The 20,214-nt window shown below is 45.6% G+C and overlaps 1 protein-coding gene across 1 annotated transcript; it reads right to left on the bottom strand.

Annotated features, from left to right (window-relative positions):
• Positions 1-2,543: 2,543 nt before the first annotated feature.
• On the bottom strand, positions 2,544-16,936 carry VPS37B (VPS37B subunit of ESCRT-I). Its single transcript, XM_064726958.1, has 4 exons — positions 16,790-16,936; positions 9,227-9,398; positions 8,560-8,642; positions 2,544-6,975 (listed from the first exon to the last, which is right to left on the bottom strand). Exons 1-4 carry the CDS (start codon positions 16,892-16,894, stop codon positions 6,514-6,516), a joined length of 822 nt encoding a protein of 273 aa, XP_064583028.1. The 5' UTR covers positions 16,895-16,936; the 3' UTR covers positions 2,544-6,513.
• Positions 16,937-20,214: the final 3,278 nt, after the last annotated feature.

Here is a 20,214-nt window from a genome sequence, read left to right as displayed (position 1 = left end):
ATGATGTGTGGCTAAATGGAACTTGTTTACCCCCACTGCTGTCACACTGATTTACTTAAAACCATCCAGGCCAGGATCATCAAAAGTCTCAAAAAGTAGCAGCACAAATAAAAATAAGCTCTATAAACCACTTGAAATGTAATCTAAGTTAATTTTTGTACAAAAAATTATTCTTATTGTCCAGTCTATTTTTTTTTTCTTCAGTCCTATACTTTTTTTGGAAAGTGTTTGCTATTTGTAGCTGACAGAAATATCAGAATGCCAAACTGTGTGTCTGCAGAGGTTTATTTTGAGATTCCATCAAGACATCCTGTTGTGCAGGATCCAATTTGCTAATGACTTTTAAATACCATTATTGTGGCTGTGGAGAGAGGAAGATGTTTGCTCCTGAGAGCAAAGTTTACTCAGTACCTGTAAGAGAGGCAGTGGAAAATAACCAAGTTGTGAAATAATCCACCAAGGTGAGTAAAGCAGTTTATTTTTTCTTGAAGCAGCTTTCAAGCAGGCTGTTATCTCAGTAGGCAAAGCTCCAGTGGGCACAGATTGCTTTGAGCACCAGCACACGAAGCAGCTGCAGCTCAGGAACAGCAAAAATCAAGTGTCGGATCACTGGGGGCAAAAAGGGCATTGAAATGAAGCTCACAAATAGAAAACAGGCTGGTGCAGCCTCTAGGAAGTCAGGTAAAGAAACCAGACCACAAAACTTCTGCTAAAGTATGTTTTTAAGAGCCCTCGAAGCCACAAAAAGCAGCCTTTTGTAAGAAAAGTTATTTTTCTGCTGTGCCCAACCAGGCATGAATTAGATGAGTTTGGGCAGCAGAGTATTTAGGGATGGCATTTCCTGAATGACCCACTCAGAAAAATGACTGGGGTAAGCCAGAAGCACCAGCTAATCAAATCATTTAACAGATGCTTCAAGGGTATGCAGAGTTCAATAAAAAAATACAAAGCTGGTCTGGATTCCCCACATACCTTGTGAGACAACACGCCCCAGGCCAAAAGGCATTTCCAGCATTTTGTGCTCAGCCAGGTGGGCTCATTCCATGCTGAGAATTTTGTCACCTCCCATCTCTGTCACTGGTTCCCTCCAGGACTAACAAACCCCTCAGAAATTAGCCCAGCCCCAGCAGTGGTTGCTGGAATAATTTGCAGTTTTAAGTGCACGTAGCAAGGTGTGGGATTATGTGGTGAGAAGGAAACATTTTGAGCTTTGAAGGAAAAAATAATTCCTACTCATCACCTACAGGAGTGCAAAAAAGGCACCTTTGAGCGGTTTGGAAATAATAAGCAGTGTTTAAAAAACAGCTTTTGGCTTCCAGCAGGGTCCAGGGTGTGCACTGGCACATCTGCAGCCTCAGCACCTGGGTTTGTGCTGCAGGTGGGGAACAATGGAGGCACAGCCTCAGAGGGCACCCCCAAAACTCCAGAGGAGACCCAGAATCCCTCAAAAACCCTCAGGCAGCACGCCCAGCTCCCGGTGACCACATCTCAGAGAGGTGAAGAGGCAAAGCTGTAAAATAATTAATGTACAACCCGAGGGGACTCAAATTACAGGAGCAAGGGCGAGGGAAGGACCTGCAGCCACCTCCAGGGAAGGGCCAAGCCAAGGCCACACGGACACTGCAGTGTCCCCAACAGGACACCTTCCATTGTGGCATTTTGCTTTTTTAGCACCCAGTGCCACCTGAGTGCCCTCCCTGGCAGGTGTGACCCTGGCAGGTGACAGCTCCTGTGCCCTGGGAACAATCCCAGCCACAACAACCCCTGGGAACCCCAAGGCCAGGGCTGGAACAGGCACAGCTCTGCCAGCCCCAAACCAGAGCACAGAGCTGAGTGAGGAGCTGCAGCTTTTACATAACACCTTCCCCTGCCCTCGCCCACCTGCACTGAGTCAGCACAGCAGCTTCTCCTCAGCTGCACTCTCCCTTTCCTGCACAAGGTTATCCAAGCTCTGCAGCCACCACAAAGGGAAGGGATCAAGAAACAATTAAAAAAGGGAATTTCTTCCCTGATCAGTTATTCTGATTTCTGTTTTGCATCACTACTGAAGTGACAGATCTCACAGAAAATTACATCAGGTCTTTTCTGCCCTCTGACTCATATTCCTAAATAACTCTGGTTGACTCATTTCTCCTAACTTGGCTGATATCTAAGATTTTCCTCTCTAAAAAAAAAGCTTTCTGCCTTCAGCCTTTCCAGGGGATTCTGAACATTCCCACTAGCTAATTGCAGGAAATGAGCAGAAAAGCAAAGGGGTTGTACCTGACAGACAGCCCACCTCCCTCCCTGCCCTGATTACAACCTGTGAAATCTGCTGTGAGCAAACCCATCCTGTAGCAGCTCCACACAAAATGGACTCGTGGTATCCAGTCACTAAAAACACAGCCAACAGATTTACCATGAATAATTAAAGCAATTTGCAATTTGATGTTCTTCATCCATTTAAAACTGTGTTTCTGTTGCTACAGAAAAAGCCCCATTAGGGTTGAAAATCATGAACAGAACTGCAGCAGGACTGAAGGGAGCCACAAGGGGACAGGACACCAAGAGATATGCTATTTTATTTAAAATCAGAACACAGTAGATAACAGAAAGACTTATAATGCAAACAACTCCACTGTATGTTCACAACTTGCTCAGCATACAAAGCTGCCCCTTGCTGAGGCAGCGCAGGGGCACACAGAGGAACTGTCCAGGCACAGGACGACTCTGCCCCCTCTGAGCTCCAGGGCAGCTCCAGGGGAGGGCACAGGAACTGCTGCTCTGAGCTCTGCATCTGCACAGGAACTGCTGCTCTGAGCTCTGCATCTCCACAGAATTGCTGCTCTGAGCTCCAGGGTAGCTCCAGGGGAGGGCACAGGAATGGCTGCTCTGAGCTCTGCATCTCCACAGGAATTGCTGCTCTGAGCTCTGCATCTCCGCAGGAATTGCTGCTCTGAGCTCCAGGGCAGCTCCAGGGGAGGGCACAGGAACTGCTGCTCTGAGCTCTGCATCTCCACAGGAATTGCTGCTCTGAGCTCTGCATCTCCACAGAATTGCTGCTCTGAGCTCTGCATCTCCACAGGAATTGCTGCTCTGAGCTCTGCATCTCCACAGGAATTGCTGCTCTGAGCTCTGCATCTCCACAGGAATTGCTGCTCTGAGCTCCAGGGGAGGGCACAGGAATTGCTGCTCTGAGCTCTGCATCTCCGAGATTCCAGTTTGGAGCGCAGAGCGGTCCCAGGAGAGGCTGAGGCCGTGGAGTTGGGGACGGGGACCTCGAGCAGGCCGGGTCCCTGCCAGGGCAGCTCCCGTTCCCTCCAGCAGCACAGGGGGACCTGCCTGGATCAGCTGTGCTGGAACAAAGCCCTGCACCTGCTTTGGGAGCAGCCCTGAGGGCAGGGAGAGCCCCGGAGCCAGAACTGCAGCCCCAGCTCAGGACTGCACACACAGACTGGCACCAACAGTGCTGCCCAAAGAGAGCATTCCCAATGCTACCAACACTCTGAAGCCCTGTTACACGTCGTAGTTAAAGGATTTTTCTCCACTCCAATTGCTTTGGGGAAGTTTATGCTATTTGTAGCAGACATCAAAAATCCTTTTTATATATATATACTTTTAATTTTTTTTTTGGCAAGCATCGTGAGCCACCCCCTCTCAAGTCTCAGCTTGCCTATGGCATTTTAATCTCACTATCTTATAAACAGTGCAAATTAGTACAATTCTAAACATCCTAGCCAGAGCAGAATTAATTTATTAGCTATAACAGAACAGGAGAAGCTGTTGAAGGGCAACAGGTTGAAAGCACTGACACAGCTCTTGCCAGGTTAGTGTTTCATCAAGTTTGTTGCTGAAAGGATTGAACAGCTTTCCACAGTCATTCTCCTTTACCCTTGAACATCACCAGCAGTCAAGTAAATATTTACAGTTTGTGTGCACACACACACACAGAATTAATGGCAAAACGTTTTCCATGAGCAGCTGGACTTCAGTTATGAGCTTGCAATAACTGAAACATCACATTAGTTACATCAGCTATGTTCAAACTCACCCATCAGTGAAGGCAACTGGAAGCTTACAAAGAGCAGAAAGAGCTGTTTTCTCTGAAGTATGAGGGTCAGTTTTTGTAAAAGTCAGTGCTCTCAAGAGCCCTTCAGTTAGAGTTAAGCAATGGCCATTCAAATGATAAAAATGCTAATATCCTAGAATTACAATCACAAGTAGTGATCCTAAGGCACATCAGCCACATGCATATGCAATAATGCATTGTTTTGCTCCCAGACAAAAAAATTGCATTAGCTTTGTCTGTATTTAGTGTGCACAAGAGGTTGTTTTTAGATAAAGTATCCCTGAAAGGTCATTGTTATCACAAAAGTTACCAAAAGACAGAAGATTTAACAAGTAGTAAAAATATTTCTGGACTACTAATACCAATAAAGTCTGATACATAAAATGCAGTGCAAATTCACCATACACTTATCCATCACCCCCATCACTTCTGAGGACTTCCAACCCTCAGAAAAAAAAAGTTGGCACCTGATAAGTGTAAAATATACCTGGTTGTTTTCATGAGATCTCAGTAAAACTGAATTGGGAGTGTTTTAGAGTTTTGTGTAGCAGGCTCAAAGTATGAATTTCTGCACCCTGGTAGCCCCCACCCACTTTAATTCTTTCTAGGACACATTTCTACACAGACTCAAGTTTAGCATCCAGATAGAACAGCTGCCACCCAAATACCAGCACTAACAGCACAGCAAAGTTACTTAGAAACGAGTCATAATTAACCATGCTTATACAAAGCTTCAGTGAGAAAATAATACCAAGAAAAGATATCACACTATTAAAAAAAACCCAAAAAAACAACCACATCCTGTACCATCACTAGATTACAGAAAAAACACACTTGGCAAACAAATCCAATGCACATTGCTTCACAAAATCCCCCATCTATAAAAACTTGCCAGACTTCCACTGGGGAGTTGGTTCAGATGCCAGTAACACTGCCCAGCCTTTGGCTGCACAAGGCAGAACAAATGACCACGGTCATACTTTCAGAATTGAGAGCTTCCTGTTATGAGCTTAATTTCAGATTAGTATTTGCTCAGCACCACACTCCAGAGGAAATGATTAAGGGACAATCCAGGTCTTACATAAAGAAAAAAAAATAGATATTCTGTTCTGACTGATGTTTGTAGTACAAACTCCCAAACAATGTGGTGCATTCCAGCACAATGATACCAAAATAACTGAAATAACCAGGGGCTTTGACAGATTGGTAACAAACCCACAGACACATTCTGTGCAAACAACAGGGGTTAAAATCTGCCTCCCCCAGAGCTGGATTAAAGCACCAGCATGTGTCTGCACCTCAGGCTTCAAGAGTCACATCAGGAGTGAAATCGGAGCTGCCCTAAAAAGCCTCTCCCGTCCAGTGGCAGAAGTCAGGAACAGATTCTGTAGGATGCAAAAAGCCACCATGGACTTCAAAAGGCTTTTCCTTTTTGCCTAGTTGCAGAGAAACATTAACTGCAAATTCCAGATAGATACACATGCCCCAAACTGAAAACTAAACCAAATGGGAAAGTTAAGAGTAGTTCTGCCAAGTGAGAGACAGAGTTAAGGGATAAAATGAAATTGTGGAAATTCAAGTGGGCAATTACATGTGAAAATCCAGTATTTGATTAAGAAAATACCCTGCCTAGATTCCTGGAATCACATGGTAGCAAAAGCTAAGCACCTGTGTAAAAAAAAAATCATTTCTGTATCCAAGGTGTGGAAAAGGAGAGAAAAACCAACCATTAGAAAGAGTCTTAATAGGCAAGGAAATAAAACTGCCTGGTAAAGTGTCTATAAAACCCTAAACTGGCTCTACAAACAGTTTAGTTTCATTTCAAGGGACCAGGACTTTGAGGGTATTGAGCTCTTCAGGAGTGGGAGTAGTGCCTACTTTGATTACACACTGTCTAAGGTAACAACTGAAATGCAGAAATGAAACTCTTGTCCTTGTCCCTGCTGTGCCAGGAGCTCCAGCCCAGCGAGCTGTGCAAGCCCCGTGCCCCTGGCTGGGGAGGGGCTGGGGGTCTGTGCACAGCCCTGCCCAGCAGGCAGGGGTCAGATATGGCTGCCACCACCCCAACAAGTGACACAATTCCTCAGAGGGACAACCAGCTGGGAGCCACACATCCCTCCAGCTGCCAGGGAACACATCCGAACACAGGAGGATGCTGATCTGCCATCACTGAGGAATTCAGAGCGTGGCTCTGTTTGTAGCTCAGCAAATCCACTGCCAGTGCCTTCCCAACTCGATGGATTTACAGAATTTAGACCTCGTCACCTTCCTGGGAAAACCTTGTCACCACTGACCTTTGCAAACAAACATCACATTTAGCAAAGCAATTGCAAACCTCTGTGCCACAGCTCGGCCTTTGTGCTCCAATTGTGCAAAGAACAGAGGCTCCCATTGCCCACAGCAAGTCTCTGATGGGGGAAAAGGAAATATAAGCACCAATACCAGAGTCAGGCGCACCCAAACATTTACTGGAGGATGAAGCCAGGATGTGGAGGAAGGCGAGGCGGTCTCTGGGGCAGCGGTGGAGGATAGGGCGGCACCAGCGGGGCCGGGCACCCCGGCGGGGGCAGCTGGCTCGGGGGCTGGGCGGCCCCGGGCCGCGGCGGGAGGGGCGGGTACGGAGCCGCTGCCGGGCCCGCCAAGGGCGCGGGGAAGCGTCCGGAGGGCGGCGGGGGCGGGATCCGCCGCGGCACCACGGCCGGAGGAGGGCTCGCATCCCGGTAGGGATCGCCGGGGGCCGCGGAGGGCTCGGCCGCCCTCGGCTGCGCCGGAGGCTGAGCCTGAGCGAGTCTCTGTCCCTTCAGCACCATCTCCTGCAGCTTCTCGATCTTCACCCGGCGCAGGTGAGCCAGCTTCCTCTTGCTCTGGTACTCGTCGATGAAGGAATCCAGCGGGATTTCACCGTCAAGGAACCTTTCTGCCATATTCTGTCAAATACAGAACATTCTCTTAGGGAACAGCCTACTGCAACAGAATCTAAATGGCTCACATCCCAAAATAGCAGCATTTTGCCTGTGATTTTCCAGCTGGCATATGGAAGATGACTGGCATACTGAAGGATTCTGGGCAGAACTTTGAGTTACTGATTACTCAGAAGCACTGAGAGTTAAATATCACTTTTGCATAAATTGATACTGAAGTAACAGCAATAAAAACATCTGAATGTGGCTCTGAGCGTTCCCCTGATCGCCAGGGATGGGAACAAACCAGGTGCAGCAGCTTCCCAGATTGCCAGCCAGGCTGAATTACAGCTCCGTGCAGAAACACTGGAACTCTGGGAGACTCAGCACTGAGATTATTGCCAAGTCAGGCTCAACACTCACCCTCACCTGTGGCTTTGGGTAAATGATGTTCAATAACTGAGAGCTGAACAAACATAAAATCACTAAATTCAGCTTGTCCTGGGAATGTCTTTTTACAATCACAACTCAAGGCTTTAATAAGCACATTTTTTCCTCCTGATTAATTACAGAAAATGCCTGCATGCAAATCTGCAAACAAATCCAAGCACTGCCATTATTGTGAAGTCACACCACCCTTCAGGCACTTGTGTGTGACCCCTGGCCCCTGCACAGACACACTGAGACCACAATGGGAAATTTCACCAGCAGCACTGCAGGAAAAGCAGCACAGGCACAGGTTGCTTTTTTTATTAGGCCACTAATTGACATTTATTATGAAGTAATACATGTACCAGGCAAACCCCATTGAAAAAAAGATTCCACATTATTTAAACTCTACAAGTCTGAAGGCAAAGCCAAGGAACTGAGAGGGTTTGCTTAAAAAGGAGCACTTTCTGTCTTGAACTTCAAAGATGTTAAGAGTAGAAAATGAGATAAAAATCAGATAAAAAAGAAATAAAATTAGATAAAATTCAGATAAAAGAAATAAAATTAGATAAAAATCAGATAAAAAGAAATAAAATTAGATAAAATTCAGATAAAAAAGAAATAAAATTAGATAAAATTCAGATAAAAAAGAAATAAAATTAGATAAAATTCAGATAAAAGAAATAAAATTAGATAAAATTCAGATAAAAAAAGAAATAAAATTAGATAAGATTCAGATAAAAGAAATAAAATTAGATAAAAATCAGATAAAAAAGAAATAAAATTAGATAAAATTCAGATAAAAAGAAATAAAATTAGATAAAATTCAGATAAAAGAAATAAAATTAGATAATATTCAGATAAAAGAAATAAAATTAGATAAAAATCAGATAAAAAAGAAATAAAATTAGATAAAATTCAGATAAAAGAAATAAAATTAGATAAAAATCAGATAAAAAAGAAATAAAATTAGATAAAATCAGAAAAAAAAGAAATAAAATTAGATAAAATTCAGATAAAAAAGAAATAAAATTAGATAAAAATCAGATAAAAAAGAAATAAAATTGCTGGAATGCAATAGCTGCTCCCTGAGGTTCAGAGCAGAGACAAGTCCTCATTCTTTCAGCTGTCACCTGCTGAGCTCAGCCATGGAAGGTTCTGGCCATGGGGCTCTGTCATTACCTCTGTGTCCTCCTCAATCTTGGCGCCCTCGGTCTGCAGCAGGGCCAGCAGGGTCTCCAGGGAAGCGTTGCTGGATTGTCTGTCTGCAAAGGGACAGAAGGACACAGAGTGACAGCGGGCTCCGGGTGACCTGGGACCACACAGCACCTCCAGGGCACACCTGCACCAGCAGCAGCTCCACACAGGGTCACGCACAGTCAGAAATATGGTAACAACTCAGGAATAGTGTCAGAGTGCTAAGAGCTGGAATTTAATTCCAATTATGTATTTATCATATTGAAAACACTTCAGCAAGTGCAGTATCAGATGTACAATATGATTCAGTATGAAAGTTAAATGTAATAGTCCATTTGATTTATAAAGAGTTACTAAAAATTCAAAGTGTTCTGCTCTTTGGCAGAGTAACTGAAGTTGATAATTTAGAGAAGAGTGGGTCAAGAACAGGTAGGTAACAGGAAGAACCCACAGTATCTGTTACTGGGTGTGACAGTCACTTAATAAATCATCACAAGTGTGATCTATTTCAGCACTACACAAGAATGACATTTCACTTTGTACCCTAATTCACACAGCTAAAAATGAGACACCAAAACCCAAACAACAAACAGGCAACAGATTTACATCACTTAAAAAACAGCAAATCATAATTGCCAGCAGCCACTGTTACCTAGTTTTGTTTTCTTTATCTGGTATGCCTCAAAAAGAACTTGCAGCTCCTGGTATTTCTCAGTTAAATTTGATTTCAGAGACTCCAACTTTGGCTGGTACAGGAGATTTCCCTCTGCCAGGCTGCGGTTGCTGGCAAGAGTCATGTCCTTGCTGTGCTGAACGTTTTGGGCCTGGATATAAAATAAAAACAACAAGAAAGTGTGTGAAATGACAGTGACATTATTAAGCAAGACAAAATGAGACTCTGAAAAGTTTTAAATAAACAACAGAAGTATGTAAGAATTAGTGCTGTGGCACTGGGCCTGCAAGTGATGAACAAATGATGAAAATTGACAGATAAAGCAACAGCTCTTGAAAAACTCTGAATTCCAGCAGTGAGACACAATGGGTGCAGAAGAATATCATCCCTTATCTTGTTAATGTGTAAAAAATAAGGATGGCATCATGACTGCTCCTTCTCCAGAATATTCTTCCCCAACTGTGTTACACCAATCCTGGATTAATGCCAAAACCTTCATTTTTTTCAGTTTAATCCTTCTGCTCAACAGTTCCCAGCCTAAAGAAAAAATGCCAATTCTCACACACCCAAGATTCAGCCAGATTCCAGCCTGCTCACACTCACACGTGCACGTGAGAGCCTCGGGAGCTCTGGGAGAGCTGAGTGTTTGGAGAAGTCTGCCCTGGGTGTCACATCAGATTCACTAAAATATTCAGACATCAAAAGGGAAAAAAAAAAATCCCAACCAAAGGATTTGATTCCAGATTCTCAGGCTGGATCAACAAGAGGAATATTCCTGCCAGGGCACCACAGACTGAGTCTATGGAGCTGCCTCCAAACCAGCAGAATTCTGGCACATTTTTGTCACCTCCTCCATCGCTCAATAGCCCCAGAAAAGGTCAGCATCCAATTCAGGTGTTTTTCCAGGCACAGCCACTGTCTTTGAGAGCAATTACTTCCTTCTGCAATATTTAAATGCTGCTTTAATTTCCTAAATTCAAAACTCAGTGTTACTTTAACACTTGTCCCCAGATATTGCTCTTCAAAACCCAAAGCTTCACTCTCACCCTGTTCTTGCCAAATCACTTAAAAACCCAACAACAACCACCAAGGATAAGGCAGAGTCCTAAATTCTCATCCATCCCAATTCTACTCCAAATTGTGAAATTCAGGAATTACACTTTCAATATTGTTTTCACTCCTCAAGCCTAAAGAAGCATCCAGCACTATGCTTGTGTTCAATGTGGATCCTTTCAAAGAATAAAAAGAAAGTTCCCTTCTTACCTTTGAGTCTAATGCAAAATAATTTAAATTAAACTGGTTTCCATTTGTTTATTCTTATATAATCTGATCCAGTTAGGACTGTTGCTTTCAGAAAGCTGAAGTCTCCCTGATTTACATTTTTAAAAAAAGAATTATTAAGGGTTTAACAGCTGAATTAGTGGCACCCAACTCTTACCATGCCAGCCCCTGCCATGCCCAGCAGCCCCGTCACTGCTGCCCCTGAACTGCCAGCCAAGGAAAACTGTGCAAGAACATTGAGGCTTCTGGTGCCTCTCTCACCTTTTTAATGAGCTCACTATTCCTCACAGCAAATTCAGAATTTGCACTGCTTGGGAGGCTGAAATTCCCCTGTCAGTCAGGAGGGAGCAGTTTAATGAGAGAACTTTGATCTCTCCTTTAGGATGAAGAAGATGTGCATTTACCCAGGGCAGAGAAAAGCCAGTGGACACAAACCTGTAAGCCTTCAAAAAGCACAAATAGCAGGAAAATGAAGCTTTTACTAGAATCATTTATAGCAAAGAGGAGGAGGTAGAAATCCAAATAAACAGAGTAAGAAAAAGCTTCCTAAAGTCAGATGGGACTTCTGTGATGCTGTCCCTGCCTCAAGTGTCAGAATATTTCTCAACAGGACCAGGCAGAAGGAAGAAGCAGCAAATTCCTAAACTTTCATAATGATCTGCTGAAAAACCTTACTTTTAAATAATTTCAGATGTGTGGAGATGAGTAAATACCACTATGACATGATGTATCTGACTTGTGAAAATAAGAAAAACGTGATTAACATGACCTGCCTGCCTCTAAGGCAGAGTGACATCCTGTCCTTTGCACCTGACATTTAATCATTATGGACTAGACAAAGCTCCAGCAAAAGTCTTAAAAATATTTGTTGTAAACTGATTAAGGTATTTGTAATTGTACTGTTAAGTTGTAGTGCTTGAAATTACACAGGACTTAATGACTAAACTCTCTCCATATTAGAACATTTCTGAGAAGGAAATATTTTTTCTAACAGAAGTTGATCAAGAATGGTAATTGACATTTAAAGATGAATTAAAATGTCACTCCTGAAGCCTCCACTTCCAGCATTGGTCTGTGACAAATTTCTTTTCACAATGCACCCTTGGAGAGATGAGAAACTTGAATCTCACCCAAAACCATGAGAAGAACCAGTTCCTCAGACACAAAGCAAACTTGGGAGTGATGTTTAATGAAGCTTAAGGAGGAGCTGGTGAAGCCCCATCCACTCGTTTCAGGACACTGAAATATTTCGTGTCACTGAGAGAATTCTGAAGTCTGTGAGTTCTGTTTCACAAACAGAACAGATACAATCCCAGAGCAATGCAACCTGAATACAGCCACAATTTATAAACCAGAATAATCTCTTCAATGATGTTAAAGTCTGTGTAAAAACCTGACAGCAACTGTTCCACTACAAACGGATGTTAATTCAAGGAATCAGAAAGCAAAGATTGTAAAGTTTGCCTAAAAATGAGCAATTTAAAACTACAAAAAAAAAAAACAAACCAGCTGCAAAATCACCCAAGCTGGAAGGCCCAGTCCAGCATGAGCAGTGCATTAAGGTTATCAGTGCAGCACAAAGCAAGCTTTCAGCATCCATTCCATTCACAGCTCCCCACAGGGCCAAGACAAAGGCTGAGGAAGGAATAAATCCAACAAAAGGTGTTTTGTTATCACGTGTGACAAAAATGTGCATTAGCAGGGAACTGCTCCTGCACTGCTTGTTCACCTGCCCACTGCAAGTGTCAGGATAAAGGTATTGAGAGATAAAAGCCAGGAGCATGGGAGTCCAGCAGAATTCCTAACAGGACTCTTGAGGTCATGAGCACTTCAACAGGCAGGAAATGTTAATCTGAAACCAGATGAAAAGACCAGTCAGAATCAGGAGACACAGTGAGACAGGACAATATTAAGGAGAAAAGGAGAATATATGAGCTTTTTCTTTTTTTTCTAACTGCTAAGCTCTCACTATGAATTCTGAATGGGACAAATGGGGCAGCCACACTGAGCTGCTTGCAAGGGGATTTTCATGGAACAAGGATTGCTCACTCCTGAGCAGAGCACTCAACACCAACCTGTGCTGCAAGGAAATGAAGCCATGGACACACAAAGGGTATTGAAAACACAAGTCAGGGTTTGTGCAGCACTGCAAAACTTCAGCTGCTTAAAAATGAATTTCTTTAATGGACATAATTTGAATAATTTTACTCAAGGATTTATTTAATGAGCATTTCCAAGAGCAGGCAGCAGCAACTGCTTTGGGAATTTAGAGTCTACTACTTTTATGAACTGCAGCTTTGTTTCATCCCACTTTTAAAAAGGGAAAAAAAAAAAAGCTGGATAAAATTAAACCAGAACTAGTACTAGCTTAGCAACACTCATTCTATAAATGTTGATCCCTTACTCCAAAAGGATGGTTTGCAGCAAGAGTTATTTGTGTAAAACGTCTCTGAGCAGCGTCACCCTGGCTCATCCCAAGCTCACTCCCAGAGGGGCTGAGCAATCCTGGCTGCCCACAAAGCCCATCAGGAGCTGCTCTAATTATCAGCCTGCTCTGGCCAGCCCCACAGAGAGGAGTCTCTGGGTACCTTCGAGAAAAAGTCTCTTAAGGAGCTATAAATAAGCAGCAGCTCTGTTTTAATTCCTTTCTGCACAGGACACATCCGTGGCAGTTTTAGGTTTCTCCAGCATCTGCCATTCCCACATTCTCTTTCACTTACACAGACTTGTAAATGAAGAAGAAAATGTGCAGTCCCACTGTGGATGTATAAAGATGCACGTTTGGAGTGTCAAATGAACCCCTGGAACAGGAGCTGGCAGGTGCAGAGCAGGAGAAGAGACTTCTTTTACAGAAGATTTAGGAGTGCTTTTCATCAAGGGCTGCTGAATAATAATACACCCCCTAACAACATCTGTTCTGTAATAAATATTAAAACATACTGCAAAGTAATTAGATTGGCTAAATTTAGCTCTTCTGATTACTTGAAAATGACAAAATGAAGCTTAGAAGGTAAGCTGCAGTTCCTAGACATTTCTTGCAGAGGGAGGACACAGCACTGCAATTTGCACCCATCACACACAGACAGGTCACTCATTTGGTGCTCAGCTAGAAGAGAAAAATCTGTACTTGTCACCAAGTCTAATTCCTAACTTTGCAACTAAATTTCATGTTTGGCCAACAAGAACATGACCACTTGCACAATGTGGTTTTAGGACAGGAGGAGGAATCCAAGAAATCTGGGCACGAATGCACAGAGTGGAACTTGGACTTTCTGCCCTGCAGGATCCGTTCAATCAGCTTCTGAGAAAAGGACTGTGCTCAAAAAATTCCTTCTGTGCTTGCCAGTGTACTCTGAAATGCTGGAATGAGAAGAAGGCAATACATTTCTGACTTCTTGATTTCACATAATTAAGGTATTGAAAAGCAAACAATTTTTGGCCATGGAACCTTAGCCAGTAACACAAGACTGCACTGCTACAGAAGTGATGCTCCAGGAGACAAAAAGAAAATTCACTTTCACAGGGAAATTCATCAAATCATCACCAGTGTCAGGTCACAAATTCTCTCATCTGAGCTTTTTAGGGTTATCTGACTGAGACTGACTTTTATAAACAAATTACTTTTATGAGCCTGCCACGGCAGGAGGTTTGGAACTAAATGATCTTCCAGGTCCCCTCCATCCCAATCCTGTGACTGCTGTTTAATGAAGATGGATGCTGTGAATGCACTGCAGAGACCAACCTGAGAGATGACAAAAAAAGCCCTCCCCAGTCTGAGAGGGCTGGGAGCAGCAGACAAGCAGCTTCCTTCCTTTTTCTGGCAGAGCAGAGTTGGTTGTTCAGGCTCAGACAGGAAAAGCAGCAGCTCAGCTCTGCTGCCACAGCGTCACACACCTGGGGACACTGCAGGACATGGTGCCAGCACATCACCCCTGGGCACACACACACACACACAAACACAGATCTGCTCAAATGCCACACAGGACACATCCCCTCCAAGGCTGTGAGTGCCTATTTTTAGCTGTCAGCAAGAAAGCCGAGTGGTTTCTCCAAATCCTCCTCCTCCTCTGTGAACAACACATTGGGGTTTGAGCTGGGTTTGAGCTGGGTTTCCCTTGCAACAAGGAGAACAAAGGGGTTTTTTTCAATTGTGGAATAATCAGCTTTAACCAACTTTGCCACTGAAAATACAAGTGACCTCAGAGAAGTGACTCGAGAATCGTGATTTAATTGGAATGTCACAGTGAAATCAGGAATGCAAGGACTTTGGAACAACCCCTGGATACACACGGACTGACAGCACTGAGGTCACCGTGGTGCCTCCTCAATGCTCAGGATTTCCTTCTCTCCCTCTTCCTGCCACACACTCCCAGTGAAAACCCAGGTCTCACATGCAACAAACAATTCAGTGAAGGCAAAAACAGGAGGAGGAAGGAATATTCAAGCATGGCCAATTCCCTCCAAGATGGGTAAACACATTTCCAGCTGAACAGACTCCAGTAAAAGCCTCCACATCCAATAAAAGAGGATTACAGCAGCACAGCCCTGTTTCCACACAGCCCGAGCACCTCCAAACCTGGCCACGCTTCCCAAACACCACAAAATAAATATTCCCTCGGGCCCACAGAATTCACTCTGCAATTTGAAAGCCTTAAGATGCCAACGAGAGAGGAAAACCTGAGGGTCAATATGGGCTGGTTGTGTATACTGAGGAATGATTTTTTCTACTGAGGTCATGAGGTTTTCTGCTACTTCTGACCTACAGTCTTAAGTTCACACTGAGAAATAAATTATAATAAAGAGCCCATGTTCCTTGGCAGGAGTCACTCTGGAAGCAGCAGCAGCAGCTCCACCGTTCACATCCTCACCAAGTTAAGCCCATTATAACCTGCTGGGTTTCCTTAAATAGGTTTTGTTCAGCAGGGTGCTCCTGCCCCCAGCAAGCCAAGAGCTCTCTGCATGTTCTACTTTCCACAGCACCGCCTGCTCCTTCCAAGTTCTCAAAATATAGGCTGGCACAAAAAGTTGTTATGGCGGCCCCACTCTCAGAAATCTATTGGCACAAAGTTCAAAATCTGAATTGTTGCATAATACAGCAAATAAATTCCCCAGGACACCTCATCAATACAACAAATAACACAGCAAATAAATTCCCCAGGACACCTCATCAGCTCAGCCCCAGCCTGCAGTGGGCCTGTCCATGGGCAATACTCTGATAATTTGGCTCAGGGTGATCCAGAACAATTTCCTCAGAAGCACCAAAAGGGCCAGAATCTCAGTTTGAGAGAACACAATTGTAATTGATTTTACTTTATAAACTTAAGTTTCTTTCTCAAGAACACGTTGCCACCGTTGTTCTTCTGCTGAGGCTTTTGTCCTCTAATTTAAGACAACAAAAAAAACCCCAATAAATACAGGACCCAGAGAAGCAGAGTACATTTTTTTCTTTTCAAGTTTTCATACATATAGTTTCATCTTATTTGCTCTTATCTGACTAAGAGTAAGATTCTTTCAGGGACATCTGTGGCCAAATAAACCCAGAACAGTCTCATATCTGAACTGTAGCACCCAGTGTCCACTGGCACATAGAGAAACCAGTTAAAGACAAGCACAGCCAGAGGAAGAAAACAGGCTCCTGTTTTGTTTTAAGAATCACAGATCCAAAAGCAGGACTTCGAGCCTGATGCACTGACAAAGACACTTCAAATAGGCAAAACAAGCAGCAGAGAAGGCTGACAGCCCTGGCTGCGCCCAGCATACCAACCGAGGCACACAGAAATCTCTTTCACATTGTTTTCAATTCACCCTGGCAAAATCCTTCCCCACGGCCGAGGCGCAGAACGAGCGCTGTGCGAACGGAAAAGCTGATCCCACCTCCGGGCCGTCACTGTCTCCTAATTCAGCGCTTGGATTCATTGAATTTCGCGTTTCCAGCCCGCCGAGCCCTCACCCCTCGCAGGGCACCCAGCGGGCACCGATCCCCGCCGCGGGCCGGCGAACAAAGGCCGGGAGGGCCGGGCCGGGCCAGCGGGGCCGGGGGCGGCAGCGCAGGGGGAGCGACGACGGGACCGGCAGCGCTCCCCGCAGCCCCGGGGGCTCCTCACGCACCGACAGCTCCGCGGCGGGGCCGGGACCGCCCGGCGGCTCCGGGGAGCGGCGAGTCCCGAGCCCCCCAGCACCCGAGCGGCACCGGGCACCCGGCGGGCTGAGGGGGCGGCCCGAGGAGAGGCCGCGGCCGGGGAGTGCGAGGCAGCCCCTCACCTCTTCCATCTCGCGGGCCATGTCCTGGAGCTGCTCCTCGTCGTCCAGCAGCGCGCTGAGCTCCTGCAGGCTCAGCGCCTCCAGGCGCCGCGCGTCCAGCGCCATCCCGGCCCCGCCGCCGTTCCCGCCCCGGCCCCGCACCGGAAGTGCCGCCGCGCTCTCGCCCCGGCCCGGCGGGCACCGCCCTCAGCGCCCCCTGCCGGGGGGGCGTGCCGGGGCGTACCACGGGGGCTGCGCGGCGGGAGGGGGGCGCTGCTGGACCGAACCAAAGGGGCCTGGGGAGGGGGGCCGCGGTGCCTGAGCGGGCCCGGGCTCAGGGGAGCCTCTGTGAGGGGGGAGTGAAGCCCCTGTGAGGGGTCCGTGAGGGGAGCCCCTGTGAACGGGTGAAGCCCCTGTGAGGGGAGCCTCTGTGCGGAGTGAAGCCCCTGTGAGCGGGTGAAGCCCCTCCGTGGGCACAGCGCCGGGCAGAGCCCCGCACAGAGCGAGCTTTGTGCGCTGCGCTCACGTGAGGCGCTCGGAGTCCCGAGGGATCGGTCATTGAGGTTGGAAAAGACCTCTGAGATCATCGAGTGCAGCTTGTGACCGATCACCTCCTTCTCCACCACACCGCAGCCATGAGTGCTACGTCCAGTCGTTCCTTACACAGTTCCTGGAGTGGGGACTCCTGGGCAGCCCTTTCCACAGCCCTTTCTCCAGGCTGAGCCCCCTCACAGCTCCCTCAGCCCCTCCTGGGGCTCCAGCCCCTTCTCAGCTCCTTTCCCTTCCCTGTACACGCTCCTCAATTCATCCATGGAAGCCCCTGAAGTCCTGAGCCCTCAGGACTTCAGGTATGTCCCCAGAGATGTGACTTTGGGACACTCAGAGGTCGGGCAGGTCCCTGGATGGCTCAGACCGTGCCCTGTGTCCTGCTGGACGGAGCTGGGCTCCCAGAGAGCCTTCGAGCCCCACCAGCACACACTCGTGGCCTCCTTTGTTTAAAATTCCCCAGCTGTAAATTCGGAAGGAAAATCAGTTAGATTTAACTCGCATTTCCTTATCCAGGCTGGAACTTGGCTGGAGTAAATCTCAAAAGAGTGATTGCATTATTTTTCTCAAACCTAGGCTGAATACTTATTTAGGTTAAAAATAGCTAAAAATCATATCTGGCCAAGCTTTGGTGCTAGGCCATTCATCCGTCTTAAACTCTTTCTTCTTCAACAGTAAAGGTCAATAAATAATCTGTCAAAGATCTGTTTCATGGTAAATTTAAATACTTTTGAAATGCAATGTAGTAAAAACTACGTCAATTAAACCACCATATATTTTGTTCTTCTGATTTTTATCAGTCATGTCACCAGCACTGGAGTAGGCAGTGTGTGGTAACCCTTAGGAGCAGCAGCTCCCCAATTACTGCTGCTGTTAGCAGAGCTGATAAAGACAATTATGCCTGGAAACAATTAATTGTGTTAAAAGAGCCTCAGTTATATGCATCACTTGGCATGCAGCACCTTCCTGGCCTGCTTTTGTCCCTGTGTGGGTGTGGGTGTGTGTATTATTTCCGTGTGTGTAACTGGAGAGAGAGCCAAAAGGAGCCAGGAGCCAAGGGAACAGGAGAGGGAATGGCCACGTGGTCCTTGTCCTTTGGAGTTGATATTTTTAATCTAACTGGGAAGAATAAAAAAAAAAAAAAATCTATACAGTGACCGAATACAATTCTGATGCAATGAAGTTGCAGTCACACTCAGGAAGTGACCCAGCAGCTCCTGGCAGGACACTGTGATGACGGGACAGCTTTATCTTTATGCTTGTTCTTTTGTCCTATAACTAAACTCAGCTCCCCACACCTCCCACCTTCCAAAAGCCCTCTTTGTCATTGTTATCCACAGGGAATAAGGAGCAGCAAGGTGACCCAGCCCTGCTGGCAGCCCGGTGCAGATCCAAGGTGCGCTCTTGGGGAGGCGAGGCCGCGGTGTTTGCGCAGCAGGAAGCTGAGCCCAGGGTGGGGAGAAGGTGCTCAGTGGCACAGGAATGTCCCAGCAGCACAGCTCTCACCAGCCCAGCGCACCTGCCCGCTGCAGGGATGTGCTGTGTGCCAGGTGAGTCAGCAGCCGTGCCCTGGGCACTGGCAGGGCTTTGCGCAGTCACACAGCCCTGCCTTGCTGTTTAAATCCAGCAGATAGTCACCCTGCCAACACCATTCCTGTGTTTGCACAGGCCCAGCAGACAGGGTTACAGCCACGGGTTAAACCTGCTGGAAATCTGCTCATGCAAACACACGTACACATATACACACATGCAAACAGAGGAATTAGCTGAGGGATTAGGAAAAGCCCTTTCTTCCCAAGAACGTTGCTAATTTGAACTTCATACCATAACTAAATAAATGGTTGGAGGGGGGAGTGTGGTTCAGAAGAGTCTGACTCAGCTTCATGTTGCAAATCTAGTTCTACCACTGCCTCGCTGTGTGATCCTGAGTGGAGTTCTCAGATTCCCTCAACCATGGTGCCTTTTGCTGAAAAAAGGAGATAATAAGAACTGCTCAGTCACAGGTGAGAACATAACTCATTTGTGCTCAAGTACAACATACATTGAATATTGCTTCTCCCTGGGGGGGTAATTTGGGTTCTGGTGATGGTGGAGAGGAGCCTGCATTAAACATCTGGGTTGTTTTTGAGTACTTTGGTCAGCACCTGCATGTAATTGAGCTCTCCAGTTGTCCAGAAACGCAGCTGAGGCTGAGACACAAGATAGAAGTCAACTGCTTTTGTGTAATTATATTTTCTATTTGGACAGGTAGGAGGGTGCCTTCCCGTTCTGCAGCCTTCATGGAAGATAAAGGTTTTGTGACAGCACATCACTGGGACAGGATATGAAGGATTGCAGATAAACCAGGATTTTGGGCTACAGGGTTTATCAAATATTGCAGTGCTGCAGGCTGGGATTTATCATCGCCCCAGGCTTGGTTCCTATTTGCCTTTGCTGAAATCCTTTTGAAGGGTGACAGCATTCAAGTACATTAGAACTGTAAGCAGGCAAAGTACAGAAGTCAGGATTTCTTATTACAGGAGAAATGGAATAAAAAATTTTTGAAGATTACAGGGGAAACCATGTCATGGTGAATAAGAAGTCAAGCTCCAATCTTGAAGAGAACTGGCATCTAGACTAGTTTAAATAAGATGTTAGGTATTTTTTTCTATTTAAACTTGATCTTGAATTTCCTCCTGGTACCTCATATCCTTTTACGGTCAGTAGCACTGGCCTCATGCATATTTATTAGATTTTGACATATTTTGCAAGTCACCTTCACATCTTATTTTCTTTTCCTGGACAAACAGGTTGGTTATGTACACATTGAATTTGCAAATCTCATCTCTGGTGTACATTAACCCCTATTAGTCTGGTTGCTTAATGTGCAGATAAGTTTTGGGACTTATTTGCACTTTAAC

Source organism: Zonotrichia leucophrys, chromosome 15, assembly GCF_028769735.1.
Source record: "Zonotrichia leucophrys gambelii isolate GWCS_2022_RI chromosome 15, RI_Zleu_2.0, whole genome shotgun sequence".
Taxonomy (NCBI): Eukaryota; Metazoa; Chordata; class Aves; order Passeriformes; family Passerellidae; genus Zonotrichia; species Zonotrichia leucophrys.
The sequence above is the reverse complement of the archived record's forward strand: the minus strand, read 5'-3'. Positions and strand labels throughout refer to the sequence as shown.